The sequence below is a fragment of the Aotus nancymaae genome, unplaced genomic scaffold, assembly GCF_030222135.1.
Source record: "Aotus nancymaae isolate 86718 unplaced genomic scaffold, 86718_ANA_hifiasm-v0.15.2.pri h1tg000115l, whole genome shotgun sequence".
Lineage (NCBI taxonomy): Eukaryota > Metazoa > Chordata > Mammalia > Primates > Aotidae > Aotus > Aotus nancymaae.
The window spans coordinates 10,699,759-10,719,282 of record NW_026988530.1 but is presented as its reverse complement, the minus strand read 5'-3'; the positions used below and the strand labels follow the sequence as shown (position 1 = coordinate 10,719,282).

The window sequence follows — 19,524 nt, the reverse complement described above, 5'->3', positions numbered from 1 at the left end:
ATTTGAACTTCAAGCCCAAGGAAAACACAGGTCTATTATTTCAGATTATCGGGGAACATGTCCATTTACTCAAAGCCCAGGCAAGGAGTGGTGAGCGTGAGCTTTCTGCCAGTCTTTCAATGCTGAATGATATTTTTCTTCTAGTTCATGCTGCTACTGCAGATACAACCCTCTGAGAGTCGCAACCTCATACGTGAGGTTTCAGGCTTAATTCCCTGTGTTATATTGCCCAGTAAATGTTCTCTTCTCCTCACACAGTGCCCTAAATTAGGCATTAAAGCTCAAACCAAACAGTTCTCGAAACCAAGCTCGCCTTTCCCTGGTCACCTGCAAGTTCATCTCCAAGGTCAGCTCACTTTGTTACCTTCTGGCTTTTCATTTTTTCCCTGATTTTTACATCCAGTGGTTTCTCTTTCTTCTGAATCATGCATACTGTTAAAAAGTATTTTTGTTACATTTTATCAGGTATTTGAAAGGGGAACGTTTTAGCTTTAATATACTATGTTTGTCTAGAAGATCCAAGTATTATCATTATTATCAGACAAAAAAAGAACTCAAATTTTATTGAAAATTAAATCATTATGTAAACTCTGAAAATATCTGTAAAATGAAGTTATTCGAAATAACATTCTCTTACCACTGCAAAGTGACGAAGCAACTTGCACAAACGTTGTCATCATGCTGTCAACTGAAGAATAACAAGGTTCATAAATCTGTAAAGAAAAGCTTTATTTTTTATAAAAGGTTGCAGCCTGCAGGGTGGCCATTCTAACAGGCTCGGAAGCGTGGTCTCCTGCCAAAAACTGGAAATAGACACTTTGATAGCCACAAGAATAAGACATGAATTTATGCAGAACAGGGTGGCTGAATGTACATATTCAATAAGCTACAGGAGTCATGAATATTTATGAAAGGAGAAACAGGCACATGCGTAGCATGATGCGAGGGTGGAATTTTCAGCCCTCTGATCCCAAAAGGGGACAGAAAACCCTCTCTCTACATCCTGTGTAGACTGGCCAGAACCACTCAGTGGCCGGTGGTCTATATCCAGGAAAGAATGCTGAGTGGTTCTTTTGCCTAAACCACTAAAAGGAGGGGCAGTGTAAGAGGGTTGGTTGATATCAGGGTGGAGCGAATCTTTCCAAAAGGCTGATTTCTGTTAACTATCAAGTAAGAAAGGCAGTGAGCTAGGGAGGGCATATCATAATGTTTGTTCTACCTTCCATCCATCATCGCCAGGAACTCAGTTTTCAAGATTTCACTGGGGCCCCCTTGGCCAGGAAGGGGTTCATTCAGTCAGTTGAAGGACTTAGGATTTCAACTTTACTTTTCAATATAATATAAAATTGTGTAAGTATTTGCATAACAACCACTGGGGGAGGGAGGTAGAATTAAGACACATTCTAAGTTTCACTTTATACAGCATGCATCATTGATATTTAAATAGCATATACCATTTTTAATAGTAATAGAAAAAGGCATACGAGTGAAAAGCATAGGAAACTATTGCCCTAAGCATCTTCAGACAAGAAAAAATATTAGCTTTACCTCTATTTCTTGCCCCTGTTTATCCATAATAAGATAAAGGTAAGAGGAATAAGAAATAAGAAAATGCCATTTTATTTTTTATTTAAATGGTTAGAATAGCTGCAGCAGGGGTAGTCTGCAGTTGTATCAGCAACACAGAACAGCTCAATTTGCAAAGCAAGTGCTCATTAGCTTAATGTAAGGCCAAGCTGGGATTCCAGCAGAGTCGCTTTAGGGCAAGTCTTCAGAAAACAGGAAAGCCGAGGCAGTCAGGCTGGGGAAAGTCACACTCCAAAGGTTGCATTTGAAAAGTGGTATATATATATGTGTGTGTGTGTATGTGTGTGTGTGTGTGTATAAGTCCAAGCAAGAATTTAATACTCTAATTAGAGAACCTATTTGAAGGCTCCACTTTGAACTTGCAATGTTTAGTTATTTAAACATATTATTCAATATTTATCTTCCCAACTGAAAGTAATATCTCCTTCCTGTGTCCTGATAATAGCATGCTATTCCCACTACTACTGCACTTAACCAAATTTTGTATCGTGGTTTAATTGTACTTCCTGTATTTCTCTGCTCTCTCCACTGAAGAAAACTGCTTGATGATAAGAACTTTCACATACTTATGTTCAAATTGCCAAAAATGACTCCAAACAAATAATTGTTGAACTTCAAGTAGTCCTCACTCATTCATTCATTCATTCATTTTGTACCTATACTGTAAGTGATTGCTATGTAGCAGGCACAGTTCTATGAGCTGGTGAAACAGCCATGAAGGAAACAGACCAACAGTTCTGCCATGATGGACCTTACATTCTACCTATTCTACCTGGGTGGGAGAGATCATGCATAGAAGGCAATAAATGCTTTGGAAAAAAGAAGAATCCAGGTGAGAAGTACAGGGAGTGCTGGGAGATGGGGAATAGGATAAACAGGGCAGGCTCCACTGAGAGGGTAGAAGGGGTGGGCCTGAAGCAGGAGCAGCCGCCAACAAACCTCTCCAACACCGAACTGGGAAGGAAGTGGCTTTTTATTCTGCCAGGAGTCCAGGCAGACTCGCGTCTCAAGAACCGAGCTCCCCGACTAGATCATCCTGGCCTTTTTTTTTTTTTTTTCCCCCCCCGAGACGGAGTTTCCCTCTTGTTACCCAGGCTGGAGTGCAATGGTGCAATCTCGGCTCACTGCAACCTCCGCCTCCTGGGTTCAAGCAATTCTCCTGCCTCAGCCTCCCGAGTAGCTGGGACTACAGGCGTGCACCACCACACCTAGCTAATTTTTGTATTTTTAGTAAAGACGGGGTTTCACCATGTTGACCAGGATGATCTCGATTTCTTGACCTCGTGATCCACCAGCCTCGGCCTCCCAAAGTGCTGGGATTATAGGCGTGAGCCATCACGCCCAGCCCATCCTGGCCTCTTTTAAAGGCTCACAATCTTAAAGGGTACATGTGAGAGGGTCATGATGGATGAGGTAAGCGAGGGGTACGTGACAGGTGTGGGTCTAATTGTGATTTAGCAAGAACAATGCCTTCCGGGGAAGATTCCTCCATACCATGCCTGTGATCTGGCGATAGGATAGCGTAACCTGGTCTCCGGACGGGGCTCAGCTCCCCCTGATTTGATGTGCCTGAGGTTCTTGGGCTCCCTTGCCTCAGGAACTGGGGAGAGGCCCTGGCTGCCCTGTGAGTTTACCAGTTAAGTAAGTATCAGACCCAAAGAGTTTTGCAGAGAGCGATTTATTAGGCAGAGAGAGAAAGAGAGAGAAGTAGAGAGAGCTCCCATGCTGTTGTGGGAGGGGATCCCAGAGAGGGAACTCTGTGCAGGTAAGGGGCAGTGGAGTTTTAATTTTGAAGTTATTCCCGCCCCATTCATGTTCTCATCCTGTGAGAGGAGTTCTTTCAGACGTCCTCTGGAGTGACTGATCTCCGACTCTGGTATTGGGTTGGTTGCCTGGCTAGCAATCAAAGCCTCCTCCCTCTGAGCTTTTGGCGGGCTTTCAACAAAGGACGCTCACCTGGACTTTCTAACCAGTCTGCCCCTGGGAAAGTTAGACAAAGAACTCTAGGTTCCCGGATGGGGAGGTGGATGGAGGCCTGGCGCTGGGAAGTTCTCGCCTTTGAAACCACGCCCCTTGTGGACCCGGGAAGAGAAGTTAACACAGTCCCTCGGTAGGAACCAGGGTCGGGGGTTTGATCTTTAACCTCCAGGTCCGGTTTTGTCTCCTCCACTGAACTTGTGCCTTCTATTTTCAACTTTTACTTCTCCTTTTGAAATGCAATGTAGAAGGCTAAGGGTCTTAGAAGTTTAAGAGGAAGGGGTCTCCCTCCTGAGGCCATGTGAATACCTAGGGGAAGAATATCAAAGTCAGAGTGAAGGGCAAAAGTAGACGCCCTGACTCCAGCAGATCCGCTATTCCAGGTTCAGGAGGAAGCCAACTGTAGCCAGAGCAGAGAAATCAGGAGTGAGGAGAACTGCAGGAGATGAAGTCAGAGAAGTTACCGAGAAGAGGTCACGTGTCTTGTTGACCATGTAAGGACTTTGGCATTTACATGGGAATAAAAGATTTTGAGTGTTCATTTTCTTCTAAGATCAACTGTATAAAATATTCTATAGTTTATTTTGCAGGGTGGAGTGAGAGAAAACCTTTTGAGCAGAGGAGTAACTAATCTGATTTCTATTTTCCCAGGATTCCACTCTCAGGGGTGTTGAAGGAGATTGCAAGGTACAAGGACAGAAGGAAAACTCACTCGAAGTTTTATTATAATATATATAATAATATATATTGTAATATATATAGTTATATATTTATTATAATATATAGTATGTCACATATATATTTATTATATATATTTATATTATATATCATATACAAATATATAATAAATCATATATTTGTATAATAGCCTCCAAGAAGTTCTATTTATATAAAATATATTTTGTGTAAATAAACTATAACTCATAGGGTTTATTTAATATATAAATAATATATCTATGATTTTTGAGACAAGGTCTCACACTCAGTCACCAGACTGGCACAGTCACAGCTCGCTACAGCCTCACCCTCACGAGCTCAGGTAATCCTCCCACCTCAGCCTCCCAAGTAGCTGGAACTATAGGTGCATGAAACCACACTCAGTAAGTTTTTGGCATTTTTTGTGGAAACAAACTTCACCAAGCTGCCCAGTCCAGTCTTGAACTCCTGGGCTCAAGCAATTTGCCCACCTCAGCCTCCCAAAATACAGGCATGCACCACTGTGCCCAACCAGAGGCTATCGTATTAACAAAGGCAAGTGATGATGGCAGCCTGGATAAGGGTTGTAGCAGTAAAAGTAGTAACAATTCAGCAGTTTCTAGATAGATTTGTAAGTTGGAGACAATGGAATCCATGGGCAATCACATACAGCAGGGGTGTCCAAGGGAGAGAGCACAGTCATGGGTTCTTAGTTTCTGTTTCTGGTGGGCCAGTAAAGGCCCTTCCCCATCCCTCTGTGATAAGTGGAAACCACTTATCACTAGAGAGAGAAACTGAAAACCATGGCTTCAAGCTGCTAAAAGCCTAAAGCAAAACAAAACAGAATAACAACAAAATAAGGCAAGTTGGACAAGCTTGGGATATAGTAAAAGTTGCAAGAAATACGAGCAAAACTGTGAGGTAAAGAGAGAGACACAGACAAAGATGGGGACAGGAGAAAGAGGGAAACAACCTAGTGTTGGCATTGACACTAACTGACCATGTTTTATTTGCAACAAGTGACTTAACGTTTTGTGGGATTAGAAAGACGTATATTGAATGCCTATAATATGCCATAAAGAATTTTACCTGAGTTCAGCCTTTTAACATTTATATCCACCCTGCGAGGCAGGTGCTGTGATTCTTTTCACTTTGCAGATTGGGAAAACAGACACAAAGAAGTTAAGTAACATATTTGGAATAGCACAGCTGCTATTTTGTAGTCAGGATTCAAGCCCAAACACCCTACCTCCAGAACCTGTACATTCTAACATTAGATGATATCTGAGATTGTTTATTTTCCTAAAATTATATCATTTCTTTTTTTACTATAACTATGTTCACTGTAACTATGTACACATACACACACACACACACACACACACACACACACACACACGCCTCTGATTTAAAAACAAAGATACAAGCGCCATCTAGTGGCACTACTAGTCTCAGTCTACCTTTCAGTATTAGTATAAAAATATAATATGTAAAGGGAGTAAATACGTTGTGATAAATGTACGGGGTGGGAGTAGTGATAAAGAAATGTGACTAAAGGTTAAACAACAAACTTTTGCAATGTTTGCATCGTCTTCAGCTTGAACATTGCCTTTTAATCCTTCACCAAGTTTTTCTCTATCCACATTCATCTATTTATTCTTTCATGTGCTTATACATTCATTTATGTATTATTCATACACTATACTCTACATATTTTGTGTACTCAGTACTTTGCTAAACCTAGATACTGAATTTTGAAGAATTTGTGAGAAAGTCCATGTCTTGATAGACTTTTGGGGGGAATATGTACGTATATTTATCACATAATGTGGTCATTGAAATATAGTGTAATAAGTGCAAAGATAAAGCAGTGATGGCCGAGAAATAATCAACTTCACTTAGGGATAGAAGGAGGCTCATGGAAGAGATGATCATTTTAATGTTTCTACCTTTCTGTCAACTGCCAAGTAACGCTATTCTGTAGAAATACAAATATATTTAACTGATCCACTTGACATTCAAACCTTCAACACCCTGCCACCAGATTTATTAATAAATGCCTAAAACATGTCACATATACCACCAACTCGCTATGTTTGTCACTTTGGTGGCACATAATTAGTGGCTTTCTATGGTGCTATGTCACCTTTGTGTGTCTGATTTTCTTGTCTACATAGTAGAATGAATACAGTTCCTAACTCATAGAGTTGTTGTAATAAATTATTAGAGTTATTCTAATATGCAGAATACTGTCTGGCAAATATTAAGTATTCAGTAAGTACTAGTTGTTATGATAATCATTACATTCTTCTGCCTGGCCTACTCAACTTCCCATTATTAGGACCTCATAGAATACCCTTTGCACTACAAGGGAGGTTGGAGTAACAGACATCCAAAGTCTCTTCTAAAATATTCAGATTTTAAATCAATCCAACATTTGTTGACAGCTAGCTGTACACTCACATGCACGCTCTGCTCTACCCAGAACAGTACCTTCTCTGTCTTGAAATATTATTTACTGTTGGTATCTCCTAAGCCTTTACCTGATCAAATCCCACTTCATCTCTCAAGGCTTACCTCCCAACTATGCTTTCCATAAACCTTCATTTTATTAATAATATCTTCATCTGTACATTCCTACAATTCTGTAAATTTCAATGTCTTGCCCTTAAAGGTCTCATGTTAACCCTTGGTAATATATATATAGTTGGTGACCACATTGCTTTTAAGTGCTTTTAATTTCTTGTTTTTATCCATCTTGGTGATGTTTAGCTGGAGTAAAGGGACATACACCTGGCCTCCAAACAGGAGACTCTATTAATTTTGAATAATTTTACAAACTCTTTCTCTTACCTAGGATTCTCACGTCACCTGTATCCCCAGTCCTATTAAAGAATCATTCCTCTAGGCCACCAATATTAATAATGAGGTTCACATTTTTCCTGAGGTATACTACTGTGGAAAAAGATGCTAAAATTACTACATTACCTGATAAATAATTTGAAACCAGCGATTAAGTGGTATGGCATATAAATCTGAAAGAAGTAAATTGAAGATTTAGACAATATTCACTTTATAGACACCCAAACAACATTTTAAAATTTTAAATTCACAATATTAAGTACAATTTCTATAACTTGAAAATCATTTATGTCAATTCAGTTTGGACGCAGCACAGTCAAGGTATAGAGCCTTTTAATACCCCAGACATTGTGCCTGCTCCTTTGCAGGCTGTGTCTTGACGTCCTCCTGCTGAAAGCAACCACTGACCTGCCTTCTACTTGTCTAGATAGATGAATTTGTGCTATTTCTAGAATTTAATATAGATGTAATCATGTAATATGTGCTCTTTTGTATCTAGATTCGTTTTCTCAGAAGAATGTTTTTAACATTCATTTGTGAAGCTATGTGTATTACTAGTTCATTTTCTTTTATTGCTGAGTATTTTTCTAGCACATAAATATATCAGTATTTGTTTAGTCATTCACCTGATGATAGACATTTAGGTCATTTTCAATTTGGGGTTATTATGAATAAATGTGCTATAAATATTCATGTTCTGTGAATTCATAAATGTTCAGTTTCGTTAGTTAATACTGAGGAGTGGATTTGATAGACTGTTTTAAAAATACGTTTAAACACATGAGAAACTACAAAAGAGATTGCTGAAGTGGTTGCAATATGTTAAATTCTCATCAGTGATTACAGTTCCAAATGATCCACATCCTTACCAACACCTGGTAATATCAATCTTTTAACTTTAGCCATTCTAAAGAATAAGTAGTGGTACCTTATGATGGTTCTAATTTCCATTAGTCTAATGACTAATGTTTTAAGCTTGAAAATATTTGAACATTCCACAGGCTTATTCCCAGTTTGCATGTTTTATTTGGGGAAGTGTTAGCTGAAAGCTCTTTTCTGTATTTTCATCAGAATGTCTTATTATTGGGTTTTAAGAGATTCTTATACCTTCTGGGCACAAGTCCTTTGTCAAATATGTGAAGTGGTAATTGTGGTTCGCTTTTACTTTCTTAAAAGTTCCTTTCAAAAATTCAAAGTTTCTATTTCAAGAAGTTAAATTCATCCTTTTTCTCATATATTGTTTATACTTTTATACACAGTCTAAGAACTTTTTGTCTACACCAAGTTGCAAAGATTTGTTCCTAGACTTTCTTTGAGAAGATTTCGAGTTTTAGCCTTTCTTTTCAAGTATATACCTCTAGTACAAATTCAAATAGAATATTATTAAGAGCAGACATCCTTGCCTTGTTCTCAATCTTAGAGGATAAGCATTTCATTTCTCACTGGTATCCTCTTCCCTGTAGAAATTTTGTATATGTCCTCTATCAGGTTGAGAAAGATTCCTTCTTTCTTTGCTAAGATTTTTTTTTATTATAATTGTGTATTAAACATTCTCAAATGCTTTTGCTACATGATCTGGTTTAGATATGTGTCCCCTCCAAATCTCATGTTGAAATGTGACCTCCAGTGCTAGAGGTGGGCCTGGAGGGAGGTGTTTGGGTCACAGGAGTGGATTCCTCATTAAGAGCTCTTTCCCTCAGTAATGAGTTCTTAAGGAGCCTGGCAGCTCCTCTCTCCAGCTCTTGCTCCCTCTTTGCCTTCTGCCATGACTGTAAGCTTCTTGAGGCCTCACCAGCAGCAGACACTGGTGCCCTGCTTCTTGTACAGCTTGCAGAACCATAAGACAATTAAATCTCTTTGTAAATTACCTAGCTACAGGTTTTTCTTTATGGCAACACAAAGCGGACCAACACACTGCTTCTATTGAAATCATCATATAGCTTTTCTCCTTATACTGCTAAAATGAAAATTACATTGATTAATTTTCAAATGCAGACCAACTTTGCATTCCTGGGATCAATGCTACTTGCTCAATAGATGTCACTTTTTATGTATTACTAGATGTGCTTTATAAATATATAAAGTTTTTATTTTAATTTTTTATTATTGCAATGCTGGCCAGATAAAGTAAAATGAGAAATCTTCTATCATCCACTAACTTTTTTTCAAGACTTTGTACAGGATTTACTTTACTCCTTCCTTAATGTCTTGATAGATTACATTAGTGATTCCACCTGGGTCTAGAGACAGGAGGGAGCATTAACTACAAATTCAATTTCTTTAATTGACATTGGGCAATCAAGATTTTCTATTTATGCTTTTGAGACTATTTTAGTAATTGTATTTATTATGAAATTTGTCCATTTCAACTAAATTTTAAAATATAGTGACATAAATGTGTTTATAATATTCTGTTTTTACCCCTTAGTGTCTATGGTATACATACACACAACTCTTACACTTCCAATATTGATATTTTGTATTTTCTCTTTTCTTACAATGGTTTTATCTACTAAAAAATAAAGTCCACAGCATATGAAAGGTGTTGTTGGATTATGCCAAATAAAACGAAAATTAGGATTACTTTGTTATTTCAATGAGGCATCTTTGACTTGAATTCTAGTATTGAACCACCTCACAACTAAAATATTGCAATTTTTTAAGTAAAACTAAATATACTTTATACACTTTAGTAAGAGGTTATTTTAAACATCATTCAGATTTTTTGGTAACTCTACAGAAAATAAATTGAGCATATATTTCCCCTCAAATTTTATTTTAAGTTCAGGGACATATATGCAGGATGTGCAGGTTTATTTCATAGGTAAACATACGCCATGTGGTTTGTTGCATCTATCAACCTATAACCTAGATATTAATCCCAGCATCCATTAGCTTTTCTTCCTGATGCTCTCCCACCCTCAACAGGTCCCAGTGTGTGTTATTCCCTTCCATGTGTCCATGTGTTCTCATCATTCAGCTTCCACTTGTGAGAACATGCAGTGTTTGGTTTTATGTTCCTGTGTTACTTTGCAGAGGATAGCAGAGGATAATCGCCTCCAACTGTCTGTGTCCCTGCAAAAGACATGATCTCATCCATTTTTAATGGCTGCATAGTATTCCAAGGCATATTTGTACCACATTTTCTTTATTCAGTCTATCATTAATGGGCATTTAGGCTGAATATATGTCTTTGCTATTGTGAATAGTGCTGCAGTGAACATACACATGCATGTATCTTTACAATATTAATAGAATGGTTTTTATTCCTTTGGGTATATACCCAGTAATAGGATTGTTGGATCAAATAGTATTTCTGCCTCTAGGTCTTTGAGAAATCACCACACTGGCTTCCACAATGGTTGGACTGATTTACACTCCCAGGAAGAGTGTAAAAGTGGTTTTTTTTCTCCACAACCTTGCCAGCATCTGTTGTTTCTCGACTTTGTAGTAATCACCATTCTGACTGGGGTGTGATGATATCTCACCGTGGTTTTGATTTGCATTTCTCTAATAATCATTGATGTTGAGCTTTTTTTCATCTGTTTGTTGGCTGAACGTCTGTCTTCTTTTGAGAAGTGTCTGCTCATGTCCCTTGCCCATTTTTTAATGGGGTTGTTTATTTCTTATAAATTTGCTTAAGTTCTTTGCAAACTCTGATTATTAGACCTTTGTCAGATGGGTAGATTGCGAAAACTTTCTCCCATTCTGTAGGCTGCCGGTTCACTCTAATGATGATAGTTTATTTTGCTGTGCAAAATAAATTTTAGTTTAATTAGATTCCATTTGTTTATTTTAATTAGATTCCATTTCTTTAGTTTAATTAGATTCCATTTGTCAATTTTTGCTGTTGTTGCAATTGCTTTTGGCGTTTTCATCATAAAATATTTGCCTATGCCTATGTCCTCAATGGTATTGCCTAGAGTTTCTGCTAGGTTTTTTATAGTTTTGGGTTTTACATTTAAGTCTTTAATTCATCTTGAGTTAATTTTTGTATATGACATAAGGAAGGGGTGCAGTTTCAGTTTTCTGCATATAGTTAGACAGTTCTCCCAGCACCATTTATTAAATAGAGAATCCTTTCCCTATTGCTTGTTTTTGTCAGGTTTGTCAAAGATCAAATGGTTGTAGGTGTATGGTCTTATTTCTGAGTTTTCTATGCATTCTATTGGTCTGTATGTCTGTTTTTGTATGCGTACCATGCTGTTTTGATTACTGTAGCCTTGTAGTATAGTTTGAAGTTAAATAGTTTAATGCTTCCAGCTTTGTTCTTTTTGCTTAGGACTGACTTGGCTATTCAGGCTCTTTTTGTGTTACATATGAATTTTTAAAAAGTTTTTTTTTCTAATTCTGAGAAGAATGTTAATGGGAGTTTAATGGGAATGGCATTGAATTTATAAATTACTTTGGCCAGTATGACCATTTTCATGATATTGATTCTTCCTATCCATGAGCATAGAATGTTCTTCCATGTGTTTGTGTCATCTCTCATTTCTTTGAGCAGTGGTTTGTAGCTCTCCTTGAAGAGATCCTTCACTTTCCTTGTTAGCTATATTCCTGGGTATTTTATTCTCTTTGTAGCAATTGTCAGTAGGAGTTCATTCATGATTTGGCTCTTGGCTTGCCTGTTGTAGGTGTATAGGAAAAGCATATATATTTTTTAATTCTACTCTACATTTGTCAAATAAAATGCAAAAAATTAAAATGATCACTTTTATATTTTTAAGTCTGTTTTCACAGCACAAAAATTTGGTATGCATGTATTTCTCTTTAAATGTTTAACTTTCAATATTTAAAATAATATTGCTTGTTATTGGAAGAAAGTTTTAAGACTCCTAACACACTACTTAATGAATTTATATAAGCTGTTTGGCAATAATATAACCAAGGACTTCTGCTAAAAGAGACTGCTGTAATGATAAAATAAAATAAAGTGTTTATTTTCTTTAAGGACTAATGTTTCAGTAATTCCACACAAGAAAACTAAGGACCCCAATTAAATGTTTTTAAGTTTTAACTTTTATATATTTTCATAATGAGATCAAAAGAGAAGTTGGAGTTTGGGGTTGGAGAAAGAAAATCATTCTATATTCATATGACTACAATGTGCATATGCTGTGTCATGGAGGAGTGAGATTAAATCAGTAATTTTCAAGTTCACCATCTCATATAATCCATACATATACATGTGGATCAGACTTGTTATTATGTTATTATTAAATGACATGAAAAAGAGAATATTGAAAGACTTTCTACCATTATCTCATTTCTCTTGTAAATTTGATAACATATAATAAAAATATATACTTTTTCTTCCACAGGACCTGATTGGGGATCTGAAGGAGCAGCTTTCAAATCACTTCAAAGACGTGATGGTTGGCCTTATGTACCCGCCACCATCATATGATGCTCATGAGCTCTGGCATGCCATGAAGGTAGTGATCTGATCCAAAAATATGCCTATAACAAGTACAGGCCAGTATTTCAATCGAGGGGAAACTTTCCTGTGATGCTCCTACATACGTATATGATCAAAGAGAGGGGAAGGGATATCTAAGCAACGATGTAACAATGAACATGTTGTGGTCAAGGAAGTGGCCTTGTTGGGAAGCTGGAGCCTCCCGGGCTCAGTGGCTAGGATCACCCTGTTCTTTTGTTGTACAAAGTCACAAACTTACTGAGCCAGATCCAATGCCGACCTAAGGAAAAGTGAACAAGCCTCCAGGGCTATTGAGATTTGTCTCTGAGTATGTATTTCTATATTGAGGAGAATGTATTAAAAATGATGTGAATCTTGTTACGTTATTTATAAAAATCTGATTGAGTCAAAAGAGGATATTGAATCAGAGACAATATATAGATGACATCTTTATATTTTCTTTTTATGATCTGAAGTTCATTCTTTATAGAAACAATTTTTTTTTTTTTTTTTTGCTCAAGTGTATCAAAATTTTAATTCAGAAGAATTAGAATCAGTCTTTCTTACGGGAAAGTCATTTCCATGAAATAAGTTGACTGTGGATTTGTTACAGATTTTGTTGGTTAGGGACAGAAAACAAAGAGGGCCTTGGCCTTACTTCTTTCCAAATGCAGATATTAAGCACCTGCAGAACTGCTGAAATCACTCCAGTGTGATGCTTGCCAAGGACCAGATTACCACAATCTGTGAACAATGTGTGACAGAAAAGAGGCAACAGGAAAAAATTAAAGGACATGGATTTTGGCCATCATATTTACTGAACCAAATAGGCATTGTACAAAAATTGTGTGAATTTTAACTAATCAGTTTTAACAAATGTTGCCTGTCAATTCCTACCTCTTGCAAAATTATGTTTCTAAAAATTAGTTTTAAAATGAAGTTGTATGTTTATAGGTTGCCTTTGATTAAACAAGGAGATTTTTGTCAATATTTAATAGAATTTCTGAGGCTTTCCTAAAAAAGGTGTGTTATCTTTAAGATCACTTTCACAGACCAATATATGCAAGAGATCGCAGAAAACTTCTGTCCAAATATTTATGCAAATTGTACAAAATTCCACATCTAGAGAGATGCAGGCCCAGGTCCCTAAGATATTCTTGGCAAATTAGAAAACCTGTATTTTAATGTCAGCTTGCTGAAGAACTGATATCTCAGCAGTAAGTGGAATAGCAAATTTCATTCCAACAGCAAATGGAAATGCTCAGTGCCATGAGCGTCACTTGAACATGTCTTTCTCTGCATTGTTTAGAAATGCTCATACTGTTTTATTCTAAATGAAGAAACAGAGTTTCCTTCAGATAATGTTAGTTCCTAAGGGTCAAATAGGTAGTAAATGGCAAAGCTGGAGCTGAGGTTGTGCCTACGTTTATCCTAAACACACTTCCTTTCCCCTGCCACCTCTCAAAACACTGGAAATGCTATATCCCTTTCTTCTACAAAAAGTGTGCTATTACTCCCAATAAGAATGTACTTCCATTTATCTCTTTTTTCCTTTCTCTAGGGAGTAGGCACTGATGAGAATTGCCTCATTGAAATACTAGCTTCAAGAACAAATGGAGAAATTTTCCAGATGCGAGAAGCCTACTGCTTGCGTAAGGAAATATACATATGTGAATATATTTTACACTTATATGTACATTGCAACACCTTAAATATTCCAGTTTATGTATTTTAAAGAATTTTCTAAGACATTCTTACATTTAACATAGGACTCACTGAGGACCAATAAACTCATTAGGTAAAATCGACGATTAGTGCACTAAAAATGAAACCGTTCCCTGGAGGGTCAAGTTAAGCGAATTTTCCAGGAAAATAATCACAAGCCTCCATGAAGTGAATGTTTTCACTAAGACAGGAAAGTGTCCCACACTTTAATTCAGGGGGCGTTTCATCTCTTACCCAGGAAACACCCAGTATATAGAAAAAATACAGTACAGTAATGGCTCAGTGAATTCTACAAATATATCTGATTCTCTTTACATAAATTTCCCTTTCCTGTAATCTACCTTAAAATCAGATGTTTATACATTTCAGAAGTAGAAAGGGTAACTATTTTCACTTTTAAAAGGGTATGATGCAGTAAGTTCTATTGCTTTATGTATTATGTGACAGAGTGTCAAGAAAATGTTTCAGACAGTTATCTCTATTGCATTCAAACACAAACAAGACTTTTCTGAACAGAAAGTAAGGACTTTCACTAAAATATTAAAATGAGATGAAGCCCTTAGAAAAAGTATTGGACTGGACAGCAGTCTATGGAAATAGAATGCATAATTCTGAATTTTGAGAATTAGAAAATGTGAAATGACTCTCAATCTTGTTTTTCAATTTGGGAATAAAGAGCTTTTGAAAATAGTCCTATGCTTATGCTACCATTAGGTGACAGAATTCTTTGACAGACACTTTATTAACAAAAAAATATTCACAGGTTTACTATATTTCCTGGACTTTCCAGTCACAACTGGGAAATAATATTAACTTATTGAAAACACATGGATACATGGTTCAATGATAAATCTTACCTTTAACATGGTTTCTTACACAGAATACAGCAATAACCTTCAAGAGGACATTTATTCAGAGACTTCGGGACACTTCAGAGATACTCTCATGAACTTGGTCCAGGTATGGCATTTCAAAATTCACACCACTTTGCACTATTTAAAAAAATAGGTATATGCCATTGCCAAGAAACAAAATAGAAGAGACAACTCCAGTATATTACAGTTCAGCAGTAAATTCTGTGTGGTAACATTTTCTGAAGCCATGTAGAGTACTCAACTAGAAACTTGAGTTGAATATAAAGACATATATGGATAATGCTCTATTTTCAAAAAAGTAAAAATCTACTCTTCTAAAGAAATATACATGTATGTATAATTAATTATATATTCCAAAAAAGTTAAAAGATTAAAAACATTTCAGTTAAAAATTAATAATTCTAATTAGAAATAACTTATTTCTCTCTTTTTTTTGAGATGGAGTCTCGCTCTCTCACTGAGGCTGGAGTGCAGTGGTGCAATATCAGCTCACTGTAACCTCCTCCTCCTGGGTTCAAGCGATTCTCCTACCTCAGCCTCCCATGTAGCTGGGACCCCATGTGCCACCACACCCAGCTAATTTTTGTATTTTTAGTGGAGATGGGTTTTGACCATGTTGTCCAGGCTGGTCTCAAACTCCTGACCTCAAGTGATCCACCCACCTCGGCCCCCCAAAGTGCTAGGATTATAGGCATGAGCCACCATGCCCAGCTTTAGAAATAATTTCATTTTTTAAACTGCTACATAGGCTTAGGGCACACTAACATTTCTGAGCTCCTACAATATACTTAGTACTATGAGGAGAGAAACCATTTTCTCATTTAATAACAACAAAACAATATAATATAAATATTCTCATAAGTACTTCAGAAAAGAATAGAGAATCAAAAACTATAAAGTTCTAGCTCTCTGTTTGTCTCAAGAGCTATTAAGTAGAAATCCAGAATTCAGTTGAAACCTAGAGACTCCAAAGGCCAGCATATGATCTTCAGTGCAGTCTATAAAAATTCTATGGTGTTATATATTACCAAAATGGAACACTACTTCAAGTTAAAAATAAATTTTATCATTTATGTTTCTGTACTGACTAAATGATATATAAGTATCTTCATTTCGTAAATATTTCTTGAAAACATTCCACATATTAGCATTGTAATACAAATAATATTTTTATTATACTTTAAGTTCTGGGGTACATGTGCAGAATGTGCAGGTTTGTCACATAGGTATACACGGGCCGTGGTGGTTTGCTGCATCCATCATCGTGTCATCTACATTAGGTATTTCTCCTAATGCTATTCTTCCACTAGCCCTCCATCTCCCCAGCAGGCCCCAGTGTGTGATGTTCCCCTCCCTGTGTCTACATGTTCTCATTGTTCAGCTCCCACTTATGAGTGAGAACATGCGGTGTTTGGTTTTCTGTTTTTTTGTCAGTTTGCTGAGAATGATGCTTTCCAGCTTCATCCACTCATTCTTTTTTATGGATGCATAGTATTCCATGGTGTATATGTGCCACATTTTCTTTATACAGTCTATCATTGATAGGTATTTGGGTTGGTTCCAAGTCTTTGCTATTGTGAACAGTGCCGCAATATATACTGGGTCAAATGGTATTTCTATTTCTAGGTCCTTGAGGAATCGCCACACTGTCTTCCACAATAGTTGAACTAATTTACACTCCCACCAACAGTGTAAAAGTGTTCCTATTTCTCCACATCCTCTCTTTATTTTTAAAGAAGTAATTATCTCTTGTTCTACACATATTCTCCAATGTGTCTCTTATCCTATTTAGCAAAGGCACTCAGGAATACAAAGAGAAAGGGATCAGTGCTCAGCTCTTAAATTCTAAAAGAGACTCTCGAAGGCCACAGCTGAGAAAAATGTCTTGAAAGCCAGAATTTTGATTTGGTTTTGTGGTGTGTGTGTGTGTGTGTGTGTGTGTGTGTGTGTGTGTGTGTGTGTGTGTGTTTGAAATGAAACAAGAGTTTCAAAATCCCCAAACCTTTCCTTTATACATCAAAGGCATAGCACTTAGCAAAGAATTAGTAGTTACCAAAGAATTTTCACTAAAACCCCAAAGTCAATAGAATTTTGTACATGGGAACATGAAATTAGAAAAGACTTCAATGCCTTTAAAGGAAGAAGAATACATGAAAGCCTTTTTAGTGGGAACAAAGGTGGAAGAGCAGGACCTAGGAGAGAGAAAGATCTATAGTCCAGGTGGTGGGGACTAGAGTGAGAATCCTGCCTAAGATCCTCAAGAACCCAGAGCCCCACACTCTTAGGTGAGGAGTTAGAATCACCAGATGAAAACGCAAGATAGGTCATTGTCTATTCTTTCTTCCTATTCTCTGAACCACTCCTCCATGAGTTCTTGGATTTATTTTTAATCTAAACGTCTCTGTGGCTACTTTGATAAACTCTGAGAAGTCCTTCCCTGTCCTTTATCCTGCTTGGTTTATCTGAAGAGGTGCTGTGGAGAATAGACAGTTCTCAGTCCCTGAATTTTTATGGTCTGACTTATCTAGTTCCTGGTACCTTTCTACTTTATGATGGTGCACAACTGCTTCAATTTTCACATAATCATTCATATTCCATAAATTACATGAGATATTTAAGACACTTTATCATAAAATAGGCTTTGTGTTAGGTAATTTTCTCCAACTATAGGCTACTGCAAGTGTTCTGAGCACATTTAAGGTAGGCTGCACTAAGCTATGGTGTTCAATTTTTGACAGGATATTTTAATTTATAATGGATTTATCAGGACGTAATCCTGTTATAAGTCAAGAAGCCTCTTTATATTCTTGAAGGTGGTACCACTTTCACAGCAGCTCAACTTTGGTAAATTTAGAGGCCTCACAGTTTGTTAACAACATATGTTATCAATGTTTCCTGAATCTGGGTTTGTATTGTCTTTGAAAATGAGGATCTCTTAAAAACTTAGAAGAGTGGTGATCTACTTGCTTTTGGTTAGGTCCATTTACCACTTCACTATGTGCAAAGTTCTTTCCTAGCTATATTTCTCCAGTATGACTTTCTTTGCATCCTTGCTCCCTCATTTGTGCCTTTTTTATTTTCACAACTCAAAAACATTTCCTTGAAGCCTCTCTCAGAAAGTAAAACTGTCTGAGTATTCCTAGAGGGTTGAGTCATAAAAGGCCCTTACTTTTCAAAGCCTCTTCAAGTCTCAGCTTACATTGCTTGGAATCAGTAAGTGGTCTCTATTTCCAACTCTTCAAGACACCAAATTTCTAAACTTTCTTCTCTCTTTTATGTCTGCTTGCAAACTAGCCAGTTGTTTACTGAGCTCATCTCTTTCTTTTAATGCACGACTAAGAGCATAAAGTACATGCCATTTCTCAAGCTCATAGGAAGATCAGGACGGGTGCTACCGATCGGAGTGCAGTTTCCTTCCAAGAAGTGATCCAGAGACTTAGTCTCCTTCCACCGTTACAACTAGCTTTTCAGTTTATCATGTCTGTCTTCAACCTACAGAAGCAGAAAGAGAAGAGAGTTTTCTTCACGGAAGTGTTTATGAGCTTCATTGGAATGCATATCCATTTCTGCTCAAGTGTCATTGACTAAACCTCAGTCAAGTAGGCCTACTTAATATCAAAGGTGGTGAAGTTATTTGTCTTCAAGGATGTTGAAACAAGTTTTACGATCTGTAATCAGTGTATTTCAAAGCTGTAAAAAAGAATTGAACATTGCAACCAGGAAATACAAATGAGTAACAGAAGATAGCAAAGACAAAGACATATTTGTCAATAAATAGAAAACTTATGATGATGACTATATCAGAATGAAATAGAATTTCTAAAAGGGAAGGATATATAAACAACAAAAAAACACACACACACACAAAATGTCCTGCCTTCCTTCTTAAATATACTTTAAAAAGGAAACTGTCTTCGGATTTGTATCCATGCTTTATGTTTTTGAACATATCTTTACTGTGTCACCATTTCCAATAATCTTGTTCCTACTTTTAATCTCACTTTGAGAGTGATGATGTTTGTTATATTATCAAAGAAGAAATAAAAGATTGTGTAAAAAGCAAAAAAAAATGCAATTTTAATCTGAATACATCAGGTTAAAATATTTTAGTATATGAAATGTATAGAAATATATGTTACATATATATCATAATCCTAGCATTAATAACTAGTTTCTAGGAGATAAAAGGCCAAAGATGAGGCTATATTTAAATTTTTTATTTCTCTGTTTTATTTTTGCCATTAAGTATGTTTTAAAATATGGAGTTAAACATTTATCTATATAACACAGTTTTTCTTCTGTTAGAATTTGCATTTGTGCCCCCAAACCTCATGTTGAAATGTGATGCCCAATGCTGAAGGTGAGGCCTAATGAGAGGTGTTT

At 36.7% G+C, this 19,524-nt stretch overlaps 1 protein-coding gene across 1 annotated transcript in view; it reads left to right on the top strand.

The window, feature by feature from the left end:
• Positions 1-19,524, top strand: part of ANXA10 (annexin A10) — a 93,434-nt gene that overhangs the window by 53,194 nt on the left and 20,716 nt on the right. Inside the window, exons 4-6 of the mRNA XM_021674002.2 lie at positions 12,444-12,557; positions 14,103-14,193; positions 15,147-15,226. Of these exons, the coding sequence (XP_021529677.1) occupies positions 12,444-12,557; positions 14,103-14,193; positions 15,147-15,226 (285 nt within the window). The remainder of the gene's footprint in view (positions 1-12,443; positions 12,558-14,102; positions 14,194-15,146; positions 15,227-19,524) is intronic.